Below are 23,986 nucleotides of genomic sequence, written 5' to 3'. Positions count from 1 at the left end.
CTGGACCAGCCAGTCTCATCTACTTCCATGATCCAATGACTAGACCGAGAGTTCCTAGGAATGCCACAATCTCACTATATCCTCATTTTGGCACAGACTCCCACGAAGTCTGCCTTGACAGCCCTGCAGATGGGATGCAGAAATGTGGGCTGCTAGATGGTATATTTAGGTGGTTTGTAGCTGGCTGAGCAGCCAGACATGTTGATTAATGGCCCCATGTCAGGCTGGTGGGAAGGCTGCCGTAGAGAGTCATAGAACTGTCTCCTGGCCCAGGTCTGCTCCACATCTGTTGGGATTGTGGCTGAGATGCAGGAGGCATGATGGAATTTGCCAGCGGTGTGCATTAGAGAAGGAAATACTCAATAACTGGGCTGTGTTTTGAAATCATCTCAATAGATGGAAATGATAGGCTTGTAAACAGAGACTTAAAATCCAAACAGAAATAGTTTTCTATTTAAGATTTAAGAAAAAACAACCTTTTTTTTTTTTTTTTTTTTTTTTTTTTTGGTGCTAGGAACTTAACCCAGGGGCGCTTAGCCACCAAGCCACATCCCCAGACCTTTTTTTATATTTTATTTAGAGAGAGTCTCGCTGAGTTGCTTAGGGCCTCACTAAGTTGCTGAGGCTGGTTTTGAACTTGCGATCCTCCTGCCTCCTGAGCTGCTGGGATCACAGGCATGTGCCACTATGCCGGGTAAAAGCAGCCATCTCAACTGTACAGAGAGACAAGGCTTAATCATATTTTACTTGTTGTAAACCAAGTATGTTTAGTTGACCACGTGTTCCGTCTCCTGTGAAAGCTAAGGCTGCAGATGCTACCTCTGGCTGTATTAATACAGCTGTGACGAGGTCAGGGGAGGGTCTCACTGTCCTCCCTCCTGGTGGACACAACTGGGCCCCGTGTCCAGCTCTGCACCAGGCGAGAGGCTGATGGCTTGCATTTGCTCCGTTTCTAGTGATTCCAGGACACAGCATCCCACGAGTACCTTTCCTCCCTCGCACAGCTGGCTGTCTCTATAGCACCATTTCCCTTTCTAGGAGAAAAGAGGTCACTGGCTACCTTTCTCTCCCCACCTCCCCTAACTTAGTTCCTTGGAGTAGCCACTCGGTTCAGGACCCATGGAGTCAGTTGAGAGACAGAATAAATCCCCATAATGACTTTTCCCACCAGAAGCAGAGATTCATTTCAAGAACTCCAACAGCTGTGAGCCACGGGGAAAGCAGTGGTGCCTGGGACCTGAGAGCCAAAGTCACATCTGCCTGGTTGAGTGACTTCTTCCGTGTCCCAGGGAATCCAGGCTTCTCTTGGTTTCCTATCAGTAAGGAAGGAATCTGAGGGAAACAGGGATAGGTCAGAGGCAGCAAATTATCCGGGGGACTGGGGACACTCCCCCTCACCCCTTCTAACCACGGGTTCATTTATAAGTGTTTTGAGCCTAAAGGGACCTAAAGAGATTCTAGATCTGCTGGGATCGCTTCTTAGGATGCTATAACCCAGTCTAGGGCTGGCAGTGGGGATGGGATTCAGGAGCATTACAGGGCTCAAGATGCTTATTTAGGGGAACAGGATTTTCATTCTCCATATAATGTGGGCTGCCCAAGAAGGTGGCAACTACTGATGGATGGTCCTAAAGGAAAAGAGACAGTGACTTCTGACTCTGGCTTCATATGATTGACACAGGCCCTGTCCCGCCTCTTCCCTGTAGAACTTCCTGATCATGGAGGACAGCAATTAGGTTACATCCCACAGGCCAGCTCCAACAAATGATGGTGCTGCTTAGGGTGTGGATTTGATTCCAAAGCTTATCTGGAAAGAAGCCTGGGAGGTATCAGGAGTGTCTGCTGGGCAACGGAAGGGTCAGGGAGCATGTAGTGATGTAGGAAGATCTGCACCGTTCCCTGAGGACCACATGCCCTGGGAAGAGTGTCTGTGAATGGGTGTCACTGAAATGGGGGCTGAGTGGGAAGGAGCAGGGGGACTGTCCCAACTACCTTCTGCTGACTATAAAAAAGCTGAGGCCTGGAGCAAGTGTGAAAAATTCTAGCCACTGCAGACTGACCACCAGCAGTTCTCAAAGTGTTGTCCCTAGTCTAGCAGCATCACCTGAAAACCTGTTAGAAATGCAAATTCTTGGGCCTCACCCTCTGTTGTAGAGCTGAGAGCCTGGGGCGGAGACCTGGCTCATCTGTGTGACAAGTCCTGTAGGGGAGGCCTGCTCAGAAGGACGGAGCCTTCTAAAACAGCCCGCTGATAACCGTCTCCAGAGCCCTGCTCTTGGTGATTACTGATGTGGCCACTGGCTCTCCCTCTGCCTTTGGTGAGTATTATTCTGGGGCTGTGGACTCTGATGTTCTGTCTGGGCCTGGTCTGACATCTGGGTATATGTTTGCAGTTTTGGTTTAGAACTGGCTTCCAACAACTCTGACACATGTATTCTCTAACACGGGGGGCGGGGGGCGGGGACCCGAAAGCTCGCGGTGGCATTATTTTAGTCTTGGGAAACCCGTTCCTTTCCCAGCCTGTTTCAGAAACAGAGCTCGGTCACCCAGTGGCCTCAGGCTCTGGTGTTACCCTCTTGTTGGCCCACAGTGGCCCTCCCTGCCCTTGGTTCTGCTGGCTTTCCAACAGATGTTCTTCTTCGCATTGGGTTGTCAGGGGTCACTCAGTTAAAAAAACAAACAAACAAAACAAACACCACACACACAAAAGCAAACCAGGTTCATTGCAAATTATACTGAAATGGAAAGATAAACGCAGCAATTTCCTATCCCACGGTCTTCCCCTCCTCAAATCCTCTATCACCCCACTCCCCCTCCTGCCCCAGTGAGCCAAAGTTCTTGCTGTCTTGATGATTTGCAATTCTCTGCATGACTCTGCCTCTTGGGTTTGTTTAATTAGAAATAGGCAGGGGAAGTGCTTCCTATGCACTGGCATGTTAATTGCTTATCAGAGAACGAGACGCGGGGACCGTGTTTGGTGATGGAAATTTCCGCTCTCTCTCTGCATCTTTATGTGTGTCTCCATTTTTCTCTTCCACCCCTCTCCTAGCCTGCAGTGTGATCTTCCTCCTTCTCTTCCTTGCTGGACATCATCAGCCTCTTTTGCTCTTTGTCCCCTCTCCTGCTCATAACTATAGAGGCTCTCTGGGGGTGGGCAGACCCAGAAGCCAGAATTCAAACTTAAAAGGAAAAACTGCACCCCCCCCACCCCCGGCTGTCAGGCTCTGAAGAATCCCAGGGCAGAGAGCTCTTCCCTCGCGCTCAGAAGGCAAAGGATTCTTTCCTTTTCATTCTGTTCCCTTCCCCCTTATCGTCGTTGTTATTTTATTGTTTATTTTTATTTTTTACAAAACAGGAGAAAAGAGTGAATTGAGTTGGGGCAGGTGACACATTTCTCCACAAAGGTACAAAATTGCCTATAGAAAGTCAGCGCCGGAGAGCCCAGGCTGCCAAGATGCATTCCTGGGCATCCCTCTCCCCAAACATCCTGCAGGCCCAGCTGGGGTCACTCCCACTTTGGGGTGGTCACCCGAGATGGGAAGGAGAGGCCTCCTTCAGCCCTTGCCCAGGAGGGGAATGAGCAAGCAACTGAGACTGTACAAAGAAAGAGAAGAGGAAGGGGTGCATCCTGTGGGCCACGGCCTGGGGACACAGGCAGGGGACAACCGAGCAGAGGCCCAGCAGCCTCTGGGCATGTAGATAGACGGGAGGTGGGAGGCTCTAGCTAGAGTCCTTCCTGTTCCTTGGAAATGTTCCTCATAGTGCAGCAGAGGACCCCAGAAGGTAAGAGCAACATTTTGGAGGCCTCAGGAGACCCCCTGGGAGCCACAGGGCCTCTGTGTCCCGGTCCAGCTGCCAGGCCTCAAGCACGTGGGTCCATGCCACTTTCCTGGCAGGGCATCTGGCCCAGATTGCTTCCCTTTTGATAAAAAGTAGTCCTAGTTATTTCTTTACTGCTGAGAACTGGCCGAGCTTCAGGAGTTTTGAGACAATGGTGGTGACAGTGTCTCCCCTTCTGAGGACCAGGACAGCTTCCTCCCTGGATTCCAAGGCAGGACAAGGGGTGCAGACACCACCCGGATGGACGGGGCGCTCCAGCCCCAGAATGCCCAGACTGGAAAGAGAGGCCGCCCACCCACCCCCTGTCTGGGCTGGCCTGTGCCAAGGTGGGCCATGAGCCCAGCTGCCAGCAGGAGGACAGCAAGAGCCAGGATGGCTATGAGCCCAGGCCGGTCCCCAAGGGCTCTGTGGCAAGGAGTGGCCTCTTTAGTCCTGGCCCATACACAAGCCAACTGGGTGTGAGCATCAGCAAAGGCCACTTGCAGGCAGGCCCAGTACTCTGTGGCCTGCAGGAGGCGGGTGATGTTGTAGCTGTGGGTGCCCCGGGGTAGGCGGGCCAGAGAAGTGGCCCCCTGGCCCCGGAGAGAGGAGGCAATGGACCAGGTGAGGTTGGTGGAAACTGTGTTGGGTGGAGGAACCCAAGAGAGCAGAATGTGATAGGGGTGGGTCTCCTGCACCCGGAGCTCCAGTCCCCGTCCCTCATTCCTGCCTGGCTGGGGAGCATGGCCAACCACCACACTGACCGTCTTGGTGTCAGCCCCCACCAGGTTCTGGGCCACACAGGTGTACAGCCCTGCGTCTTCCACTGTCACTCTCCGCAGCTCCAGGGTCCCTTCGGGGTATACTCGGTATCTCCTGCCTGCATGGGCAGGTGTCAGTCGAACCCCAGTTGGAGTGACCCAGTAGATCTCAGGTTCTGGTTCAGCCAATGCCCGGCAGTGCAGTACCATGGTCCCTCCACTGGCCACCTGGAGGCTGGGGGGGAAGCTGCGGGGGGAGATGAGGGGCAGGCAGTGGTTCGTCATTTCCCGGAAGGGCACCTCACGGACAGGGCGGCGCTGGAGGTCTGGTGGCTCAGCACACAGGGTGGACTGTGGCTCGATGAAGCGGACCCGGGTGCCTGTGGCGTTAGCCCAGCGGATGACACAGTCACAGCGGATGGGATTGCCGTGGAGTCCCACCTCCTGCAGGTTGGGCAGGGACTCCAAGGTCTGATGGTGCAAGGCACTGAGAGCATTGTTGTTGAGCATGAGGGTCTCCATCTGGGGCAGGTGGTGGAAGGCGCGGGGGTGGATGAAGGACAGACGCGGGTTGTTGGTGATGTCCAGCTTGGTCAGCTCGGGGAGGTTGACCAGGGCGAACTTGTCAATGGAGACCAGCTCCTCCATGTTGTTCAGCCCCAGCTCCTTGAGATGCAGCATGTTAGCAAAGTCCCCCGGCCCCACCCGCTGCAGCGGGTTCTTGTTCAAGTCTAGGAACTTGAGCCCAGGCACCTGCTCTAGGGCCCGCCTGGGCACGCGGGCCAGCTGGTTGTCGTAGAAGGAGAGGCTCTCCAGGCTTTGCAGCCCCTCCAGGGCGTAGTCAGAGATCTCTCGCAGGCTCATGCCCGCCAGAACCAGGCTGCGCAGGTTGGCCAGGGGCCGGAAGTTCATGTCCAGGATGGCGTCCACCTTGTTGCCACCAATCATGAGGATCTCCAAGTTGGGCAGCATCTCGAACCAGCGGCTGTCGATGGCCCTGAGCAGGTTGGAGTTCAGGTGCAGCCTCAGCAGGTTGCTGAGCCCCGCAAAGGCCCGGGGTGCGATGCGGTAGAGCTGGTTGTGGTTGAGATAGAGCTCCTGCAGGCCGGCCAGCCCCGCGAAGCTGTGGTCCTCCAGCCGGGCCAGCTGGTTCTCCTCCAGGTGCAGGCTCAGCAGCTGGGGCAGGGCCCGGAAGTCACAGTCACGGGCATCCGAGAAGCTGTTCTGGGACAGGTCCAACTCCGTGAGGTTGGCCAGGTAGGCGAGCTCACTCTGGTCCACACGGACGATGCTGTTGCTCTGCAGCAGCAGGGTCTGTGTCCCCGCAGGGAGCGCCGGGGGAACCGCTGTCAGGAATAGGTCATTGCAGTCCACCGTGGTGGCCTCTCGGTAGGATGAGCGAGGCGTATACCAGGGCCGGATCTGGCAGGCACACTGAGGCGGGCAGGGCACATGCCAGGGCACCACGGGCACAGCAGCAGTGGCACCAGCCACACAAGCTAGCAGGATGGGGGCCACGAGGAGCCTCATGATGGGGCTGGGGGGCAGAGGACCATCCACAAGTAGAGTCCAGTCCTGCTCTTCGTATTTGGCAGGTTGAGGGTCAGCAGCCCGGCCAGGGCCTGGGGAACCGTCGTCCCAGGACAGTCATTCTATGTGGCCATGGGTGGGCGTCACTCTGTGCCCTCCTGGGTGTGGCTCCTCATTCCTGTGCGCCGGGGCTGGGCCTGCTCCCTCATCGCCATGGCCTGTCTGGGGCAGCCCTGGAAGAAGAAGGTGAAGGGTTAAGGAGCAGCAGGAAGTAGACTCTACCCGCTCCCTCCAGCCTCCCTGCTCAAAGGGGCAACAGTGCACCGACTGGAGCCAGGCTTCTTGGGTTCTGTCCTACGTCCTGAAGGCTTTAGTGTCCTTTTCTACCACCTGCTTGGGAAGCAATCGACTGAGTCTTCCAAGAAGAGTCCTGGGGTAATGAGAAGGGCTGGGGGAGAGATGAGAGAGAGAGAGAGAGAGAGAGAGAGAGAGAGAGAGAGAGAGAGGGGTGTGTGTGTGTGTTGGGGGGAGTGTTTTTGGGAGGGAAAGCAGATGAGCTGGGATTATTGTCTTCAAAGTCATTCTGAGCCCACAGGATGTGGAATAGATACTTCAGCCTTTCTTACCTCTTTCCTCCTTTCCTTCTTGGCTCACTTGGTAAATGCAAGACAAAAGATAGTTTCTAGAAATCCCACTGGTTTTGTGGGTGGGAAGGGGTGGTAGAAACAAGTCCAGCTTCTAAAATCTGGAAGGGGCTCCCCAGGTCTTGTAGCTGAACAGCAGCAGACCCTGATCCCACATCCACAGAGGCAGGGGAGGTGGGCTGGTCCTGCCTGGAATATGCCTGGACTTTCTTGGGGTATGTCAGGGGGACTGCTTCAGTCTGTGGCCATTTCCCACCCTGGAGACAGGAACTTTCCCTCTCCCAATAGCTGTCAGAGGAGCCCAAGAGGTCATAGGGTTCAATAGCCTGGGTCTGAGCTCAGCCCTGCGGGTAAGACCTCTGTGACTTGGCCTGGCCTGGCCACTTCTGGCTTTTCTTGTTACCACCTGTTCACCCACTGTGCACAAATCTTCCAGGTTGAAGTCACAGTGACATGCTACCACTTCTTATTGTCTCATTGTCTTTTAGAAAACTCCTACTTGTTCTTCAAGACTCAAGTTCATCGCCTCCTACAGAAAGCTTCTCCTGACCCTCCACCCCTGCAGGCTGAGGGGCTGGCCTTCTGCTCCAACGGTGTCCATGCTCCCCACCGTCACAGCCCTGACCACATCCTGTGCAAATTTTCTTCCAGCTAGAGACCTGTCTTGCTAATTGTTGTTAATTGTTAAGCCAGGAGCCTGGGACAGATCTTCAGTCAGTGCTTATTATAGGATTCAAGTCCCTTCCCCTAGAAGGTCATCCCCTCATCTGGAATCAAGCCTCTGCTGTTCCTCCCTCCTGGCTGTGGTTAACCAACCCAGGTTCTCTCTCAGACCCCAGGACCAAGCCATGTTGCCCTGGATGCAGGACCAGCCTTGGCCTAGAACCAAAGATGGAAACAAAGCAGGTTAGACCCCATGCTTCCTTCTTAACCTGGTCTGACTCCTGAGTGGAGTCTGATTCCAGGTGGACTTTCAGTCCCAGTTGTCAGGGAAACACAAACACTTGTCAAGCACCTACCATTGATTGGCCAGGACTCTTTGAAGACTCTAAATGTCTTTCACTTAACCTTCATAACATGCCTAAGAGATTTCACACCCTTAGTTTGCAGATAAAGAAACTGAGGTTCCTAAGAGGCCAAAGGCCTTGGCTCAAGTCCCGTAGTTGCTACACTTGTACGCAGCAAGAGAGAGGAATCAACCTGTCTGCAGCTTGTGCTGGCTACACCTTGCTTCTCTGCTCCCAAGTCTGGTCCCAACCTGCCTTGGGCCCCGAGACCCGGGAGTGCACTGGCTGCTGCAGCAGGAGACTAGTGGCCGTTCTGTCCCCAGGGTGAGGACTCCTTGCCAGGCAGCTGCAGAAAGCCCAGAGCTTTCATAAGAAGAGACGACATGCCTCCAAGCTCCCAACCGCTCAACTCTCCGGAGGGGCTCTTGGCCACCCCATTTGGCTTCCAGGATGCCAGGGAGGGAGCAGCCGAGGCAGGAGCAGCTGAGGCAGGACCCTTCCTGGAGCAGGAGAGCAGTGTGCCTGTTTACATTCCACGGCTTCCCACTTTCCTCTGCAGCTATTTCTGAAGGTGGGAAAAACAGCCATGACTTGAAAGGCACAGAGGTTTGCGTAGGGGTGTGTGTGTGCTGACACGTCAAACTCAGGGTAAACAAATACACATGTACACACGTGCTCACACGCCAGCACACATGTACAAGGGAAGCCTGGGGAGCCCAGCTGCCCAAGCCAGTGAATGGGGTCAGGAACGGGATGTGGGGGGGGCATTTCATGGTGTGCAATGTGGGCTGAGAGGAAGCAGGAAAACAGCTGAGTCCTGAGGTGGTCCCTGCTGTGGAATGGGACCTAAGGTCAGTGGTTCTGCCACATTAACATGTACCGACTTGTCCAGCCCTGGCATGAGAGAGCAGACCACCACCTGCAGACAGATCGGGACCCAAAACTTGGCTGTAGCACTCACTAGCCTGGGAAAGTTACTTGACTTCTCAAGCATCCATTTCCTCACGTGGAAGACTGTTGCTAGAATTCCACCAGTTGGGTGTGTTACACAGAGTCCTCTGGACATCTCCCGGGGTTGGGAGGCTCTCTGGCCACAGGGCTTCTTAGGGCACACAAAAAGTTGGATGCTAGGCCTGGGCATGGTAGTGCACGCCTGTACTCCCAATGGCTCAGGAGGCTGAGGCTGAGGATGGAGAGTTCAAAGCCAGCTTCAGCAATTTAGTGGAGCCCTAAGCAACTCAGCGAGACCCAGTCTATAAATAAAATACAAAAAAGGGCTGGGGAAGTTGCTCAGTGATTAAGTGCCCCTGGGTTCAATCCCTGATACCAATTAATAAATAAATAAGTTGGATACTAGGACTCAACTAGTTCCCAATAAGCTTACCTGCTGGGAGTCGGGGGCAGAAGGGGGCCAAAGTGGGTGGGTGGGAGCTGTGGGCTGAAATAGATCACATGTCACAGCTTCAGAGAGTGCCATGCTGGTTGTAGCACCAAAACCACAAAATGATTCTGAGTCCAACACAGTTCCCAGGTGGAGAGGGTCTAGAGCAAGGGCCCCAGTATGTCCTGGAACTTTAGATTCCGCCTGGGTCAGGCTTCTTTCTCCTCCTCCAACACCTCTGTTCTGAGTGCTGAGTCAGTGCTCAGTGACACAGAGGGGATCCAGAAAACACTAGAAACCTCCACTGCAGGCAGCTCCCACTCCCGGCCTCCTTGGCTGCTGCGAGGTCTGGGTGAGGCAGAGCTCACTCCTCAGGGGCCAGGAACCTAGAACCGGGCGCTGGGATCCAGCTAGAGGCAGCATGGGTGGCTCCTGTTCACGCTGCCCCTCTGACTCCCTGGCATGGCAGAGGCCCAGACACGTCCTGCCTCTCCTTGCTGAGCATGCAGCCCCTTCCAGGGTGGAGCCGGGAGCTGCCCACTCACCTGCCATCACCATTTACGGCTGTCTTGCACAGGGCCCACGCCTGCAGGCTGATTAGCAATTCCTATCGGGAGTTGCGGAGAAAGCTAATTGTCTTTTATCTATCATCTCCTGGGTGATCAGGAGTTCAGACCAGCACATGGACATTTTCCCTACTGGAGTGCAGGCTCCTGGTGGCAGGGTCCATGTCTTACATGCTTTCTGGGTCCCCAGAGCACCAAGTGTAGGAAAACATGTAGATCACACCTACATTTTATTTAATCCTTTTATCAACCCTGTGTGCAGGAAAAGAAGGGATTCGTAGTTTCAGTTTGCCTAGGAGGCAAGTGAGGGTCAGAAAGGTTAAGTGACTTGTCAGAGGTTGCACATATTCTACCGGGCAGGGACAGAATTCCAACCCTGGGTCTTTGTATAACCTGCCCCATCAGCCCAGCCAACGAGGTGGATCAAGGCCTGCTTTACAGAAGCTGAGAGAAAGGTAGGCACATGGTGCCTGTCTAGTAGCAAAATCTTCTAGAGACAGACCTGGGTCTGAAAATCTACCTGACTACCATCTGCAGGGCCATCAATCCCTCTCTTGACTCCTGGCTAGAGTAACCCCCTTGAAAGACAATGTGGGGAAGAACTCTGTTCCTGTGTAAGGGTCGGGGTGGGGGGTGGGCAGGCATGGAACCCAAGGGACAAACAGCCAGCTACTGCACACACCTGTCTGCCTTCGGACTGCAGTGAGTGCTGGCTCGGAGACAGGAAGCCCTGGAGCCACAGCTGGAAGCCAGGAGGCAGTTAGGGACCAGTTATCCTCTTGGAAGGGCTTTGTCTGCAAACCCAGGTGAACCACTTCCTCCAAGGAGCATCTCAGATGGAACAGGAAGTATGGAATTGATCCTCTGGACCCCCGTGAAACTAAGCCCCTTGGCAAAGCTCTGAAGGCAGAGTTCTGGAGGCACTGTTGTCGGGAGCTGGAGCTTGTCCCTGCTCCTGCGGCCCCGCCCCCCGCACCGCCCGAGCCTCCTGCCCCGCACCCAGGAGGCGGCAGGTGCAGGAGGCGGCAGTCTCTCCCCCTCCTCCCCTCCTGGTGCCCAGCCCAGCCCGTGGGAGCTGAGGGTCCGGAGGGAGGACGGCAGGCGGTGATCGATCGCCTGGCCTTGGCTGCGTCGGTGCCAGGTCCCCCTGAGCTGCGGAGACAGATGGGCAGCATAATTGAGTGTAGCGTTGATAAACTCCGGCCTCCTCGGCAGCAGATAAGCGCTGGGTGGGAGGGGAGCACCGGAGGAGGAAGGCCGGCCCTCCACCTGCACGCGGGGCCTCCAGCTCCTCCTGGGAGTGAGCGGCCCGCACTCCCACCTCTCATTTAATCACACACAGGCAGAACCTCGGGGCTGGAGGAGACCTCAGCGTTTATCTAGTCTTCCAGAGTCTGAATTCCATAAATAACTTACGCCAAGGAGGAATGGTGGAGGGGGAGAGCCTGGGCCTTGCGACCAGGGGGGCCTGGCTCTCTGGCTTGCTGTGTGACCTTGGGTAAATTACTTAACCCTCTGAGCTTCAAATGCTTTAGCTAGGAACCGGAACTGCCATGAGGACTACCGGAGTGAGGCACGGGAAGGCTCTCAGTCCCGGGCGCCCCGCCCCTCCCCCGCCCTGGTGGCCTCTCACTTCATCCTTCTCTCTCTCCTTTTGCAATACTTTCTTTTCTAAAATATTCACAGCAGTGTGCCAAGGGCACAACCCCAAGTTCACGAATTTCTGTGTATGTAGATACCAGTGCAGCCACCACCCAGATCAAGATGTCAAAACTCCCAGCCCTCCAGAAGGTTCCAGTGTGCCCCTTCCCAGCCAGTAAGCAACCCCTGTCACCAACTCAGTTCATCTTTGAAGTTCCCTATCATTTCTGTCACAACTTGAGACCAGGGGTTTTGCCCTTTAGGTGACTCTAGCACTGGGGAACTTTAAATCCACTGAGTTCATCCTGTGACTTCAGAGCCAGCCACAGGTTCTCAGGATCTCACGTGTAACCAGTGGTCTCCAGAAAGAGATCCTGAACCTTCTTTCCCGTTCTAGAGTTCCCATATCTAGAAATTGCTGTATACCTTAGGGCCCCAGCTCTGGCTGGACTCCTTATGACCTGGGCTTGCCTGTGCCAGGCCACCTTGAGGCAGGAAGATGGCCTGGTGACTTTCTGGCCCTCAGGCACCTAGCTCTTCTTATCACAGAATTCTGGGGCACTGGGTAGGAGGACAAATCAGAGGTGACTGGGAAGGAGAGGCCCAGCCCCATACTCCTAGCCCCCTCCCCCCACTAGATGTCCCCATCTGGCAATCTCAGAGCCCCTCACGTTCAACTTGTCCCAAAGTCAATCTCTCCTCCAGCCAGACCTGCTCTTGCTTCTTTGGTCCTATCTCTGCCCCCACCACGGCTCAGGACCGGAAATTCCCATCTCGATCTGCGGTCCCCCCCACCACCACATACATACTTTCTCTTTCCATTTTGAAAGAGAAAGGGGTCTCTCTTGTGTTCTGCTGCTCCCTCCAGGGGGACCCTCTCGTTCTCAGGCACGCTGTGTTCTCTCAGGCAAACTTGCTCTTCTCTTCCACACCTTGCAATGCCCCTTGTCCGAGTCCAACCATGAAACTCCTCTTGAGTCATAAAAACCCATCCCAGGGCTGGGGGTGAAGCTCAGGGGTAGTGGGCTTGCCTAGCATGCGGAGGCCCTGGGTTCCATCTGCTGTCCTGTAAAACAAACACACCATCCCAAATGCCACCTTCTCTTTGCTGATGTACCCTAATCACTCCCAGTGCTGCCTGAGACCCAACAGATCCCACAGCGCCTTCCTCAACAGCCAGCAGTGAGTCTGTCTGCCCAGTCAGGCCGTGAGCCCTGTGACGTAAGCATGGCTTACTACCCATTTCTGAGTATCCAGAGCCTGGCAGCTCATTGTTCCTGCAGTGGATGGGGTTGGGGCATTCTGCTGTGAACTGTGAACCCAACCCCACCGGTGGGCCACAAAAACAACTTAAAGTGGGTACAGCCTGCATTTTTAAAAAGATGAAATGGAGTAGAAGATGTATGTGCATCGACTAAGCATTGTTTGAGAAGCTTCCTCCCCAACCTCACTTTTACAGTCACTGCACTTATAATGGGACAGGATGCAAAGTGCCAAAGTTCACCTGGCCTCAAAAACCATTATTCTCAGCCCAAAATGGTGACACATCCTGTAATCCCAGCAGCTCAGGAGGCAGGAGGATCACGAGTTCAAAACCAGCCTCAGCAACTCAGCAAGACCCTAAGCAACTCAGCGAGACCCCGTCTCTTAATATAAAAAAGGGAGTGTGGCTCAGTGATTAAGATCCTTTGGGCATCTCTTTTGGTGAGGCGAGTCCCTTCAACTCTCGCTGAGGCCTCTGGGATGATGACATACAGCAAAGTCTTAGGGAAAAGATGTACATTCCCGTAGGGCTTCCACATACCAGGATTTTTATTTGATATTTACTATATTCCCTTGTCACATCCCCCCAACAGCCCTGTGAGGCAAGTGTTTTCCATTAGATGAGAAACTTAAGCTCAGGGAAGCTGAGGGACTAGACCCACAGCTAGTAGGTGAAGAAGCGGGGTGGACCCTGCGGGTCTCATTCACCAGTCCTGTTTTGATGATTCTGTATCCACAGTTCACCTGACAGGGTCGAGCAGGTGGGGGGCCTCTCTTGGACAAAGGCTGAGGTTTCCTTTGGCCTTTCCTTCTCCTCCTCTCTGGGATGCCAGGGGCCAGGGTTCCAGTACAAACCATTCCTGGGCCTGGGCAGGAAGGAACTTGTTGGCTGGTCCAGGCAGAGGGCATGAGAGCTGGATGCCTGGAAGGGAGCCTGCCTCGTTATTTCTTAATTAGGATGGAGGGCGCCAGCAGGTAGCACACAGTCATTTCCGTCTGATTGCACTGCACCAAAACAGGCTGCAGGGGAGCCGAGCCAGCCTGCCAGGCCACGGAGAGCAGCGCCAGGTTGAGCCCACTGCCTCTCGCTGCCAGGGCTTCGGCCAATCCTCAGGGAAGCTGTTTCTGACCCCTGGTACCCCTCTCCTGTGGTGCCCAAGTCCCTCCATCAGAACCTGGTGCTTCTCCCTGCAGACCTGGGGCAGAAGCTGTGCTCTAAGCCTCCAGTCTTGCAAGAGGCTGGCACACAGTAGGAGCTCAGAACATCTGAAGGAGAAGGAGGAGGGGAGGAAGAAAAGAAGGGCAAGGAAGAGCGAGGCAGGGGGCAGGGGCTGGTTGTCTCAGAGCTCAGGAGAGGACAAACCGCCTGGGAGGTAGGCTGGCTGGGCTGACCCTTCTGCCTCTTTCCTTGCCAACTTCAAGGAGACAAATGCCACCCCAGAGCCTGTCTTCCCTGGGTACACACCCTGCTGTCCTTCCCTCCATGGCCATGTTAGTCTTTTCCCATCTTTGGCCTCTGGGTGAGGAAGGTACTTTCCTCGGAGTCAAGTTTCGGACTCTGGACTTCACATAATCCTGTGCTAACCTTCACCATTCTGGAACTCTCTCCAGAATCCTGCACACTCTACCAGCCCCTCTGGGAGCTCAGGGTAAAGGTTAAAATATGAACTGAGTTCTGTTGCTGGCTGGCCCTGTGATCTTGAACATCTTCATTCGGATTCTTCATCTATAGGATGGGGGAAAGACCTGCCTCACCTGGGAATCTAAAGATGTCTATAAAGTACCTGGGTTCGGTGGGTTTTTTTCTCTTATCTACCTCAATTTTTTGGAGATACTGGGTCACACCTTGGCTTTGACCTAGGTGATCAGGAAACCCTCTTCGAGTTTTTCTACTGCAGGCTGACACTCCTTCCTAAGAGAATCTGTCCTCTTCTGTCACTGTAAGCATGCCCCAGGCCCTTCAGTCCTCAGGACCGCTCTAGGACTCAGTGCATTGATAGACCCCTGATGTCTGATCCAACACTCAGCCAATAAACCCAGTTACAGCTGCTCCCATGGAGGTGACAGAGTCCCTATTCCCAGGGGCTCCCTGCAAGGATTGACAGGGCTGCTCACAGAGGACCTCTAACCATCCTGCTTGATGACATCCTACAGACATTCCACCTTGGCCACAGTCACCAGCCAGATGGGCAGTCACGCCCAGCTCCTGACCCAGGAACTCCTCCAGCTCCCTTCCTGGGATCAAGTCGGGTGTGCTGGGTAGACCCTGCTACATTCTTTAAAGGCTCCCTCCCATAGCCAGAGTCTTGGGGTGCCCCCTTAGCCACAGTGAATCCCTGTGAGCTAGGGACCAGGCAGGGGAAAAAGAGAGACAACTTCAGAGGGAAGTAAGCAACACTCTTTCCCATCCTTCACACACACAGAGCCCTTGCCCAGAGGGCCTCTTCCTTGATTGTATGTTGGAGATTCCTTTCTGTCTCCAAAGCCTCATTGGATACTGCACCTTCGTGACTATTCCCTGACCACCTGTACCCCTCCATTAACCAATTCCTTGCTGCCTCCACCCTCCAAGATGATGCTTGGCTCCTTTCTGACTGTAAGCTGCTCGAGGGCAGGCACAGTGGCTTGGTGGCCCCACACTAATAACAGTGACAGGGGAGTCCAGAGCTGCCTTGTGAGGAGTTTCCGAGTCTCCCAGGGCTGTGGCACAGGGGGCCGGACCCTCGGGCGCGGCAGGGAGGGAGGCACAGCGAGCGGGGAGCAGGCCAGTTAAACACGGAGAAAGGCCAAACCCTTCTAACGGAAAAGGAAAATGAAATCAGAATGAAAATTGATGAGGCGGAGAGAAAAGGAGACTCGTTTCATCAGCAGGTTTGCCAGATGAAGCTCGGAGATAAATCACGCAGCGGAAGGAGCCTTGGTCTCGAGCAGGCCTCGCGCCTTCCCCCTCTGTCAGCTGTCTCGGGCAGGCCACGAGATAAATGGCTGCAGCTGAGGCCGATGGTGCTTTTTTTTTTTTTTTTTTTATTCCTTCCCCCACTAACTGCAGTGAGAATGGCCTGTCAGTCCTCACCACCTCTTTTAGGGCTGCCCTGGCCAGTCCCTCACCCAGTCCTCTCCTTTGTCCCTCCCCAGTCACACAAGCCTCTGGCAGTCCCGCCTGACCCAGCTCTCTCCTCCTTCTCCACCCCTCATCCAGCTTCTTAGAAGCTACAGAAGAAGCAGAGGGCAGGGGTGGGGAAGCAGTGGCAGAGGACACAGCACAGACAGGACTGGAGACAGACTTTGCAGTCGGGTCTCTTCTTTCCCTAGGCCTTGGGCTCCTCATAGGCAAAGCGAAGGGATTGGGCTAGATAAGTGGTTCCTAAACTGTGCTCCCTGGACCAGCAGTACCAGCAATAAAAGGGAAACTTGTCAGAAATGCAGATTTAGGTGCTCGTCCAACCCTCCCAGGTCAGAGCCTCTGAGGGTGGGGCCTTGTAACTTGTGACTGAACAGATCCTCCAGGTGATTTTGATGAACACCTGATAAGCTCCAAGGTCCAAGTCTATACACCAAGGACAGTGACACCTAGAAGTGCTCAATTTAAAAATATATGTAGGGGCTGGGGAGATAGCTCAGTCGGTAGAGTGCTTGCCTTGCAAGCACAAGGCCCTGGGTTCAATCCCCAGCAACCCCCCCCCCCCCAAAAAATAAAAATATATGTATATATGAGGAGCTTGTTACTACCCTGACATATTATTCTAGAACCCTCCTCTGTCCTGGCCACAAGGAAACTCTATCCAAGGAGCATTCACAGAACCCTGACTGTATGCTAGACACTTCATGCACATGAGGGGATAGGGATACAAATTACAGGGAAGACCGGTAATAGATACTCCCTATTAGGGTATCAAAGTTGTCACAGGCAAGGCACAACCTAGGGGAGAGACCACGACTCCACCTTATGGAGGAAGTTGGTCAAATCAGAGGACATTTGCTTAAATACACTGCATTGTGCACGAAAAAATGGGCAAATTTGATGGTATGCAAATTGTCCTTCCATGAAATTGTTTTTAAAAACTCACGGGGAGTGTGGCCTGGAGCAGCAGGCCTGTGGAAGATGTTCTGCACCAGGATCTGAGAGCCTGGATGAAAACAAAGGAAGTGAATTCCAAGGAGAGATCCCTGGAGGTCCTGGAAGTGTGAATGAGGTGGTCAAGAGGTCATTGCCTGCACATGAGACTGCAGACAGAGGGCGGTGGACCAGGGCAGAGGAGGCAGTGAGGACTACAGCCATCAGTAATCACATCTATCAAGACGGATGCACCTTGCAGGTGAAATGCTTCCATACCCAGCATCCTGTGTCGTGTGGTCTGAATGTAGGTCTCAAATTCATACTCTGGAAACTCAGTCTCCAGTGGCCTGGAGTCAGGAGGTGGGGCCTTTGTGAAGGCCTTCAGATAGTGGAGGCTCCATTGTCCTGGACAGATTAATGCCATTATGAAAGGGAAGGTGTTTGGTCCCTTTTTTTGTCTGTCTCTCTCCATGTGAGGATGCAGTGTCCCAGGCACTATCTTGGAAGCAGAGAGCAGTCCTCACAGATGCTGGCATCTTGATCTTGGACTTCCCAGCCTCCAGAAATATGAGAAATAAATGTGTTCTTTATAACCACCCAGGCTGTGGTTTCTTTTATAGCAGAATGAATAAGACATATTTGATTCTCACAGATGCGAAGACTCCCATTTTAATGGAAAGAGCATTGAGTGTCTTGCCCAAGATCACAGCAAACAGGTGATGGGAACAAGGCTTCCAAGTCCAGTCCTCGTTTTCTCAATGGGAGGGCAATGATGATAGTGGTAGTCATTGATGGAGTCTGACTGCAAACCAGGCCTTGGATAGGGACCTGACCAGAGTGTCAGCACTATGTTCACAAAAATACTGCCGTGGAGATGACCAGCTGCATCTCACCAGTGGTGCCCAAGGACATTCAGCCAGCAAAGCAGGTGCCAAAGCCTGTGCTCTAAACCCAACCCCACCTCCTCCTCCAGCCCCCTCCTTCCTCAAGATCAGAATGGAATGGGGGAGATTTTCACTTGACTTCTCTTTTTGGTACTGGGGATGGGACAGGGCCTCTTGCATGCAAGACAAGCACTGAGCTATAGCCCTAGCCCAGCTTCTTCTCAATCAAGCTCCCTTGGGTCTGGGTCAACCCAAGAGAAAAACCAGGCCCCTGGCTTCAGCTCAGCAGCCCTTCTTCAAGGGAAGGAAGGTCTTTGCAGTCGGGCACAGGCTCCCTTTCCTCCATGCCCACCCCTGCCTTCCGAATCCAGCATGCTGGCCGGGGACCAGTGGAAGGAGATGCTCCCATCTGTGATCAATAACAGGCATAATTCAGTGACTGTGGCAGGTACCAAGGAGTGCAGGTTAAATCAATATTTAGAAGCTTCAAAATTAAACTAATTAAGAGCAAACCTTAATGATTTTTACTATCTGGGAATAAAAAAAGATAAAAAGCCCACCTATATTTCATGATTCTACTTTAGTAGCTGGTAATAATGTGGAAAGAACAGAAAATGGAAAGTGCTCCCAGCCCGCAATGTTCTGCACTGGGGAGGAAGCACTCGTCCACGGGAAGGGAAGAGGGAGGGGAGATCCGGTGGGTGGATGAAGCAGGGTGCAGACAGCGCCTGGTGCAAGGCCCCTGGCTTGGGAGCTGGATGCTGTCATGGGTTGAACTATGTCCCCACAAAAAGGCATATTGAAGTCCTAACCCCTGCACCTGTGAATGTGACCTTATTTGAAAATAGTCTTTACAGATCAAATTGAGCAAAGATGAGGTCATCAGGGAAGACCCTAATCCAGTGTGACTAGTGTCCCTATAAGAAGAGGAAAATGCCACGTGAAGACAGTCACACAGGGAGAAAGCCCTGTGCAACGGAGGTAGAGACCGAAGTGCTGCAGCTGTGAGCCAAGCAGTGCCACTGTGGACGGCCACCACCAGAAGCTAGCGGAGGCCAGGAAGGATGCTTCCCTACATCCTTCAGAGGGAGGGAGACCCTATATTCACCTTGACTTTGAACTTCCAACTCCAGAGCTGTGAGACAATATGTGTGTGCCATGTGAAGTCACCCCTTTCTGGTACTTTGTCATGGTGGTGAAGCAAGTGAGTAGTGACCTGGGCTGCAGTTCCCACTCTGCCACCTACCAACTGTGCAAACTCAGGCAAGATGCTTCACCTTGGAAATGCCCAGTTTCCTCCTCTGAGAGGTGGGCATGAGACCACTGCTTCCTGTCTTTTTGACAGAGATGTATAGATGACTTGAAAACACGTGTGAGACACTCACTGTGAGCTGGGAGTGCCATGTAAGCATCACCAGGCTGGTTGCTTGGTGGAAAGAATCTGGGAAGAGCCTTGGGAGCCATCTGTCAGAAGAGCAGAGTGTCCCATCAGCTCACAGGAGTGAGGTCACTTTGCGTCATTGGAGATGTTATATACAGTGTTTTCAACGTAGCTTTAATTTGCTGTCTACTTGACCCTGGTTTTCTTGTCTGTAAAATGAATGGGTTGGACATTATTTTAAAAGAATTTTCAGCATCATTCTCTGGGCTTGTATATGAATACGTACATCTGCAGTGTGTTTTAGCAGCCCAAATTTTGGTTCTTATCCTTGAACCTTTCTCTGCAACCCAGTACAATTCAGAGGGGTGCCAGCCACGCCCTGCTGAGCGAGTGAGGAGTTCTCTGGGACCTGGCTTCTTTCTGCCCCTGCTGCCTGGGTTAAGCCTGGGGAAGCAGAGCAACTGCTCTTTGTCCTCCCTGGGCCTTAGTAGGCATGAAGGGAACCAGAAACCTCACAGGTAGCAAATAAAATCTCTATTGATCATGAGGATGGCTGGCACCCCAGGTGTTCACCTTAAATACATGTATATTCCTGGCGATCCACCAGCCTGAACCTGGAGTTCTGTCCTCAAGTGCAATGGGACAGGCAGCTGAGCAGGGGCTGCTGCTCTGCAGGAGCCTGTTCTCGGGCTCCATGGGGAGAAAGTTCTCAGGTGGTCTCAGAATTTCAGAAGGAGCTGCACTTGAAGCAGATGGGGGTCCCAAGTGTCTGTGTAGGGGCCACCTTCCTGCCATGTGCCAACCAACGTTCTTCTCAGACAGGTACCACTAAGGCGAATAAACATATTGGCATAAAAGTCTCACCGGGATGGGCAACATCACCATGGCAGCCACCATCACCTCAATGCCACCACCTGAGATTTACCACCATGCCATTGCCACAGTCAGCCCACCCTCTCTGTTAATGTCACCAGTCCCATCACTGCCATATACATTGTCCTCAGCTGTGACCCACAGCATCCTCTGCTAGCTGCCATCATCATGCATCATGGTGAGCACCCTCCTCTAGCATCACCTTCCCTGTCCACGGCCACCATCCTGGTCATCGTAAGTACCCTGGTTATCATGAGAACATGTGTATGGCCTCACTGCTGTGACAGGCATGGAATCTGAAATAGATGTGGATTCTGCCATCTGAGAAACATGCATGAGACCTCAACAACATTAATGTGAGAACAAATGGTTTCACATGCACACAGAAGTGCACAGGAAGAGAAGCAGGAACATGCACACGGATGCACACACACAGAGGGCCAGAAGGGGAGGGGCACTGGAGAGTAAGCAGGGGAAGGCCTAGATGAGGCCAGGAGGGTTCTGCCTTCTGCCGAGGGGACATAGAAATGGCAATCATTTGCTTCCTGTTATCTCCGTTTCTCAGCTCTGACTGCAGTGTAGACTCATTCGGGATCTTTAAAATACACCAATGCCTACATCTTCCTCTAGAGCATTACACCAGTCTCTGAGGGGGAGGAGCTGGGCATGGTATTGAAAAGAACCCCCCCCCCCCCAGGATTTCTTTGTAAGTTTTGATCAAAACTAAAGAAACTATTAACAAGACATGAACCCCGCAGTTTCTGAGGTATTCAGAAGAGCCTGGTGTCTGCAATTTAGTTTCAAATACAAGAAGAATAAGATGGATGGACGGATGGATGGATGCAGAGAGATGGAAGAAAAGGCAGTGTAGTGAAAAGTCCATAGTAGAAGCTGGGTGGGCGCGGGCGGTTGCTCACTGTGAAATTCCTTTAACCTCACTGTTGGAAATTTTCATAATAAGATATTGCGGGGGGCGGGGGATCCCCGACTGTTTTACTGCAAAGCCAGGGCTGAGAACCACTGCCTCTGAGGGAAAATCCATAAGCAAGCCAGTTTCTCTTTCCACTCCCCGTCTCCCACCAGGAGTCAAAGAACAAACCCCGTTTCTCATCAAACCAATCAGACTCTAGTCTAGGGCTTCCCGACCTTTCTAAGCCGGCGCACACAGACAAGCATATCCGTGCGGCGCTCCAGGGGAGGAGGAGGCGCTGCTTGCAGCAGGAGGAGGGGCGGGGGGACGCCTAGCGGCCCCGGGCTGGAACCCCCACAGCCAGACCAACTCCACTCTGCAGACACCCCCAAGTCTCCCACTTCCAAGGCCCCGGGCTCAGATTCTTAGCTAGCTTCAGTCCTTTCCGAGGAGGGGCAGCCCGGAGCCTGCCTGCTGCAGCCGGTGCGGCTGTGTGGGCGGGGGCAGGGCTGAGGCGCTGGTGGGAGGACGCGGCAGCCAGGGCCGCCCTGCCTCATCTGAATGCTCCCACACGCCCTGGCCCCGGCGGGGAGCGCCATGGCAACACGGTGCTCTTTAAACACAGGGGCTTCTGCTGCCCTCGCAAAGCAGCATTAGGCAATTTAATTAAGGAGCTGGCAGCAGACAAACTTTGTGAGTTAAAGGCATTTTATTAAATCCCATTGTATTATGCAGCTCAGTTCCCCCAGGAGCTGCGGAGCTGGGAGAAGACGGGGGAGCATTTGCTGGGGTTTTCTTTTTCCTTTCTTGCTTTTTCTGGTCCTCCCTCCTGCTCCAAGAAAGCATGGGGTGGGGGGACCCCAACTGTGATCGCTCGCTCCCCCTAGCCTAAGGCTTCAGTATCCACAGCAGTTAGTGTATGTATGGGTCAGCACTAACCTGGGTGCTTCTATGTGTTAACGCATTGAGCCCCACCGCCACCTCTGAGTGGGAACTACTAGCATTCCCATTTTACAGATAAGGAAACTGAGGCATGCAGAGGTTAAGTGACTCGCATGGAGTTTGGCTCAGCCCCTGTGCAATTCTGGAAAGGTCCACTGCCTGCAGTCTCCAGTGGGCTCTGGGGCTAGGAGGACCTCTCCAGCCTCCCCAGGTGGTTAGCCCGGCCTGACCCAGAGAGCTCAGCCATCCAGAGCTGTGCATTCCAGTGCCAGCCCCCACGTCCCTGCCCCAGCAGAGGGACATGGCTTTCAATATTCAAATGTCCGCTGAACCCCACCCTGTGCACAGCATCCTAGAGGCAGACAAGGCACCTGCCTTCCACGCTGGCACCCAGAGGTGTCCTCAGGGGCCATTTCCTCAGCTCTAAAAAGGGGTAATAATATATGCCTTGTCTAGCAGAAATGGGTGCAATAAAATTAGCAAATTGCATTAAGGGCTTATTCTTTGCCAGACACTTGCCATTATCTTTTTAAATCCTCATAACTCTATTATATTATTCCCATTGAGCAGACAAGGAAACTGATGTTAAAAAGAAGTTAAGATTCTTGCAGCTAGTAAGGGGCAAGAAATAGTGCTTTTTTTATTTTTATTTTTTAGCACTGGGGATTGAACCCAAGGGCACTTTACCACTGAGCCACATCCCCAGCCCCTTTTTATATTTTATTTAGAGACAGGGTCTCGCTGGGTTGCTCAGGGCCTTACTAAGTTGCTGAGGCTGGCTTTGAGCTTATGATCCTCCGACCTCAGTCTCCCAAGATGGATGTGCACCAACAGGCCTGTCTCAGAAATAGTGCTCTTAACAATTACACATATATGTGATTACACATAGATATCTACACATGTACTCACATGTATGCACTGTACACAGCATGCATGTACATACACATATTTATATAACTATATAAACAACAGCTTTGAGATATAACTCATACACTACAAATTCAAAATTCCCTTGTATTTTATAGCTCAATTTGCCACTGTCTTAGTCCATTTGGATTGCTATAACGAAGTGTCATAAACTGGGTAATTTATAAACAACAGATTTATTTCTCATGGTTCCAGAGACTGGAAAGTCCAAGATCAAGGTGTCAAAAGATTCAGGATCTGATGTGGGCCTGCTTCCTGGCTCACAGAGGGAAGGCTGTGGTCTCACGTGTCCTTGTGTGGTGGTAGGGACTGGGTGGCTATTTGAGGCCTCTTCCACAAGGGCACTAACCCGACTCATGAGGGCACCACCCTGGTGACCTAATCATCCAGAAAGGCCCCACTTTCTAAAACCACCTTGGAGATGACTTCATGTGAATTTGGTGGCAGGGGGCACATGTACTCAGACCGTGGTAACCTCCAGACTTAAGCACATGGCATTATTATCTGATAGGAAGAAACAGGTTTTCTGTGGGAGGCTTCTCCTGGTGGGGCTAGCAGGACCCAGCCACACAGCTCTCCCTGAGTCAGCTGTGAGGCCTGTGCCTGTCCCCTCCCTCACTGCTGCCCCGACTCCCCTGTCTCTTCTCCACCCTCCCTTTTCCTTGCTTCTCATCTATCACCACCTTCTCCCACCCCATGAGACCTCCAGGCTTCTTCCTGCTTCTGGGGTCTCCTCTACCTGCCCACACTCCCTCACCCCACCTGGCACCTCACTGCACCACAGCGTTGGGTACCAGATGTGGGCACGTCTCTGAGAAGTCCCCAAGTGGGCAGACAGGTGTGTGGGGCAGGCTGGGGAGGACAGAGCTGTCTGCAGGGGAGAGTCAGATGGCTAACTGGAGGGGCTGACTGGTCCCATAGCGCCACCACATAGGCCTCCCCAGAAAGTGACCCTCAAAGGCTTTGGCATTAGGAGATCTGATCTGGCTGGATGTGGGGGTGCACACCTGTAATCCCAGCTGCTGGGGAGGCGGAGGAAGGAGGATTGCAAGTTCAAGGAGGTACTGGGCAATTTAGTAACACTGTTTCAAAATAAAAATAAAAAGAGCCCGGGGCATAACTCAGCGGAAATTCCCAGGTTAAAAAAAAAAAAAAGGTCTGGCCTGGGTGGAAATCAGGTGTTCTAATTACAACTCTACCCTGGGAAAGTCTCACTGAACCTCAATTTCTTCTCTTCTTTAAATTGGGAATGAAATTATCTGCCTCAAATTATTTAACAGGTGCAATTTATTGAAAGCTTACTAGGTGCTGGACTTTGCACAAAACTTTAAAAAAAAACTAATTCACACAACCAGCCTGAGACAAATAGTGTTATATTCACTGCAGGGGAAATGGAGGCT

At 53.0% G+C, this 23,986-nt stretch overlaps 1 protein-coding gene across 2 annotated transcripts in view; it reads right to left on the bottom strand.

Moving 5' to 3' along the window:
• Positions 1 to 2,766: 2,766 nt before the first annotated feature.
• The window catches only part of LRRN2 (leucine rich repeat neuronal 2), a 61,152-nt gene continuing 39,932 nt past the window's right edge, over positions 2,767 to 23,986 (bottom strand). For both annotated transcript variants that reach the window (XM_079107064.1, XM_079107065.1), the window contains exon 2: positions 2,767 to 6,343. In XM_079107064.1, coding sequence (XP_078963190.1) covers positions 3,975 to 6,110 — 2,136 coding nt within the window. In that variant the 5' untranslated portion in view covers positions 6,111 to 6,343 and the 3' untranslated portion in view covers positions 2,767 to 3,974. The remainder of the gene's footprint in view (positions 6,344 to 23,986) is intronic.

The sequence above is a fragment of the Sciurus vulgaris genome (assembly GCF_902686455.1).
Source record: "Sciurus vulgaris genome assembly, chromosome: 12".
Lineage (NCBI taxonomy): Eukaryota > Metazoa > Chordata > Mammalia > Rodentia > Sciuridae > Sciurus > Sciurus vulgaris.
Note: the sequence above shows the minus strand (reverse complement) of the source record. Positions and strands in the feature narration are given on the sequence as shown.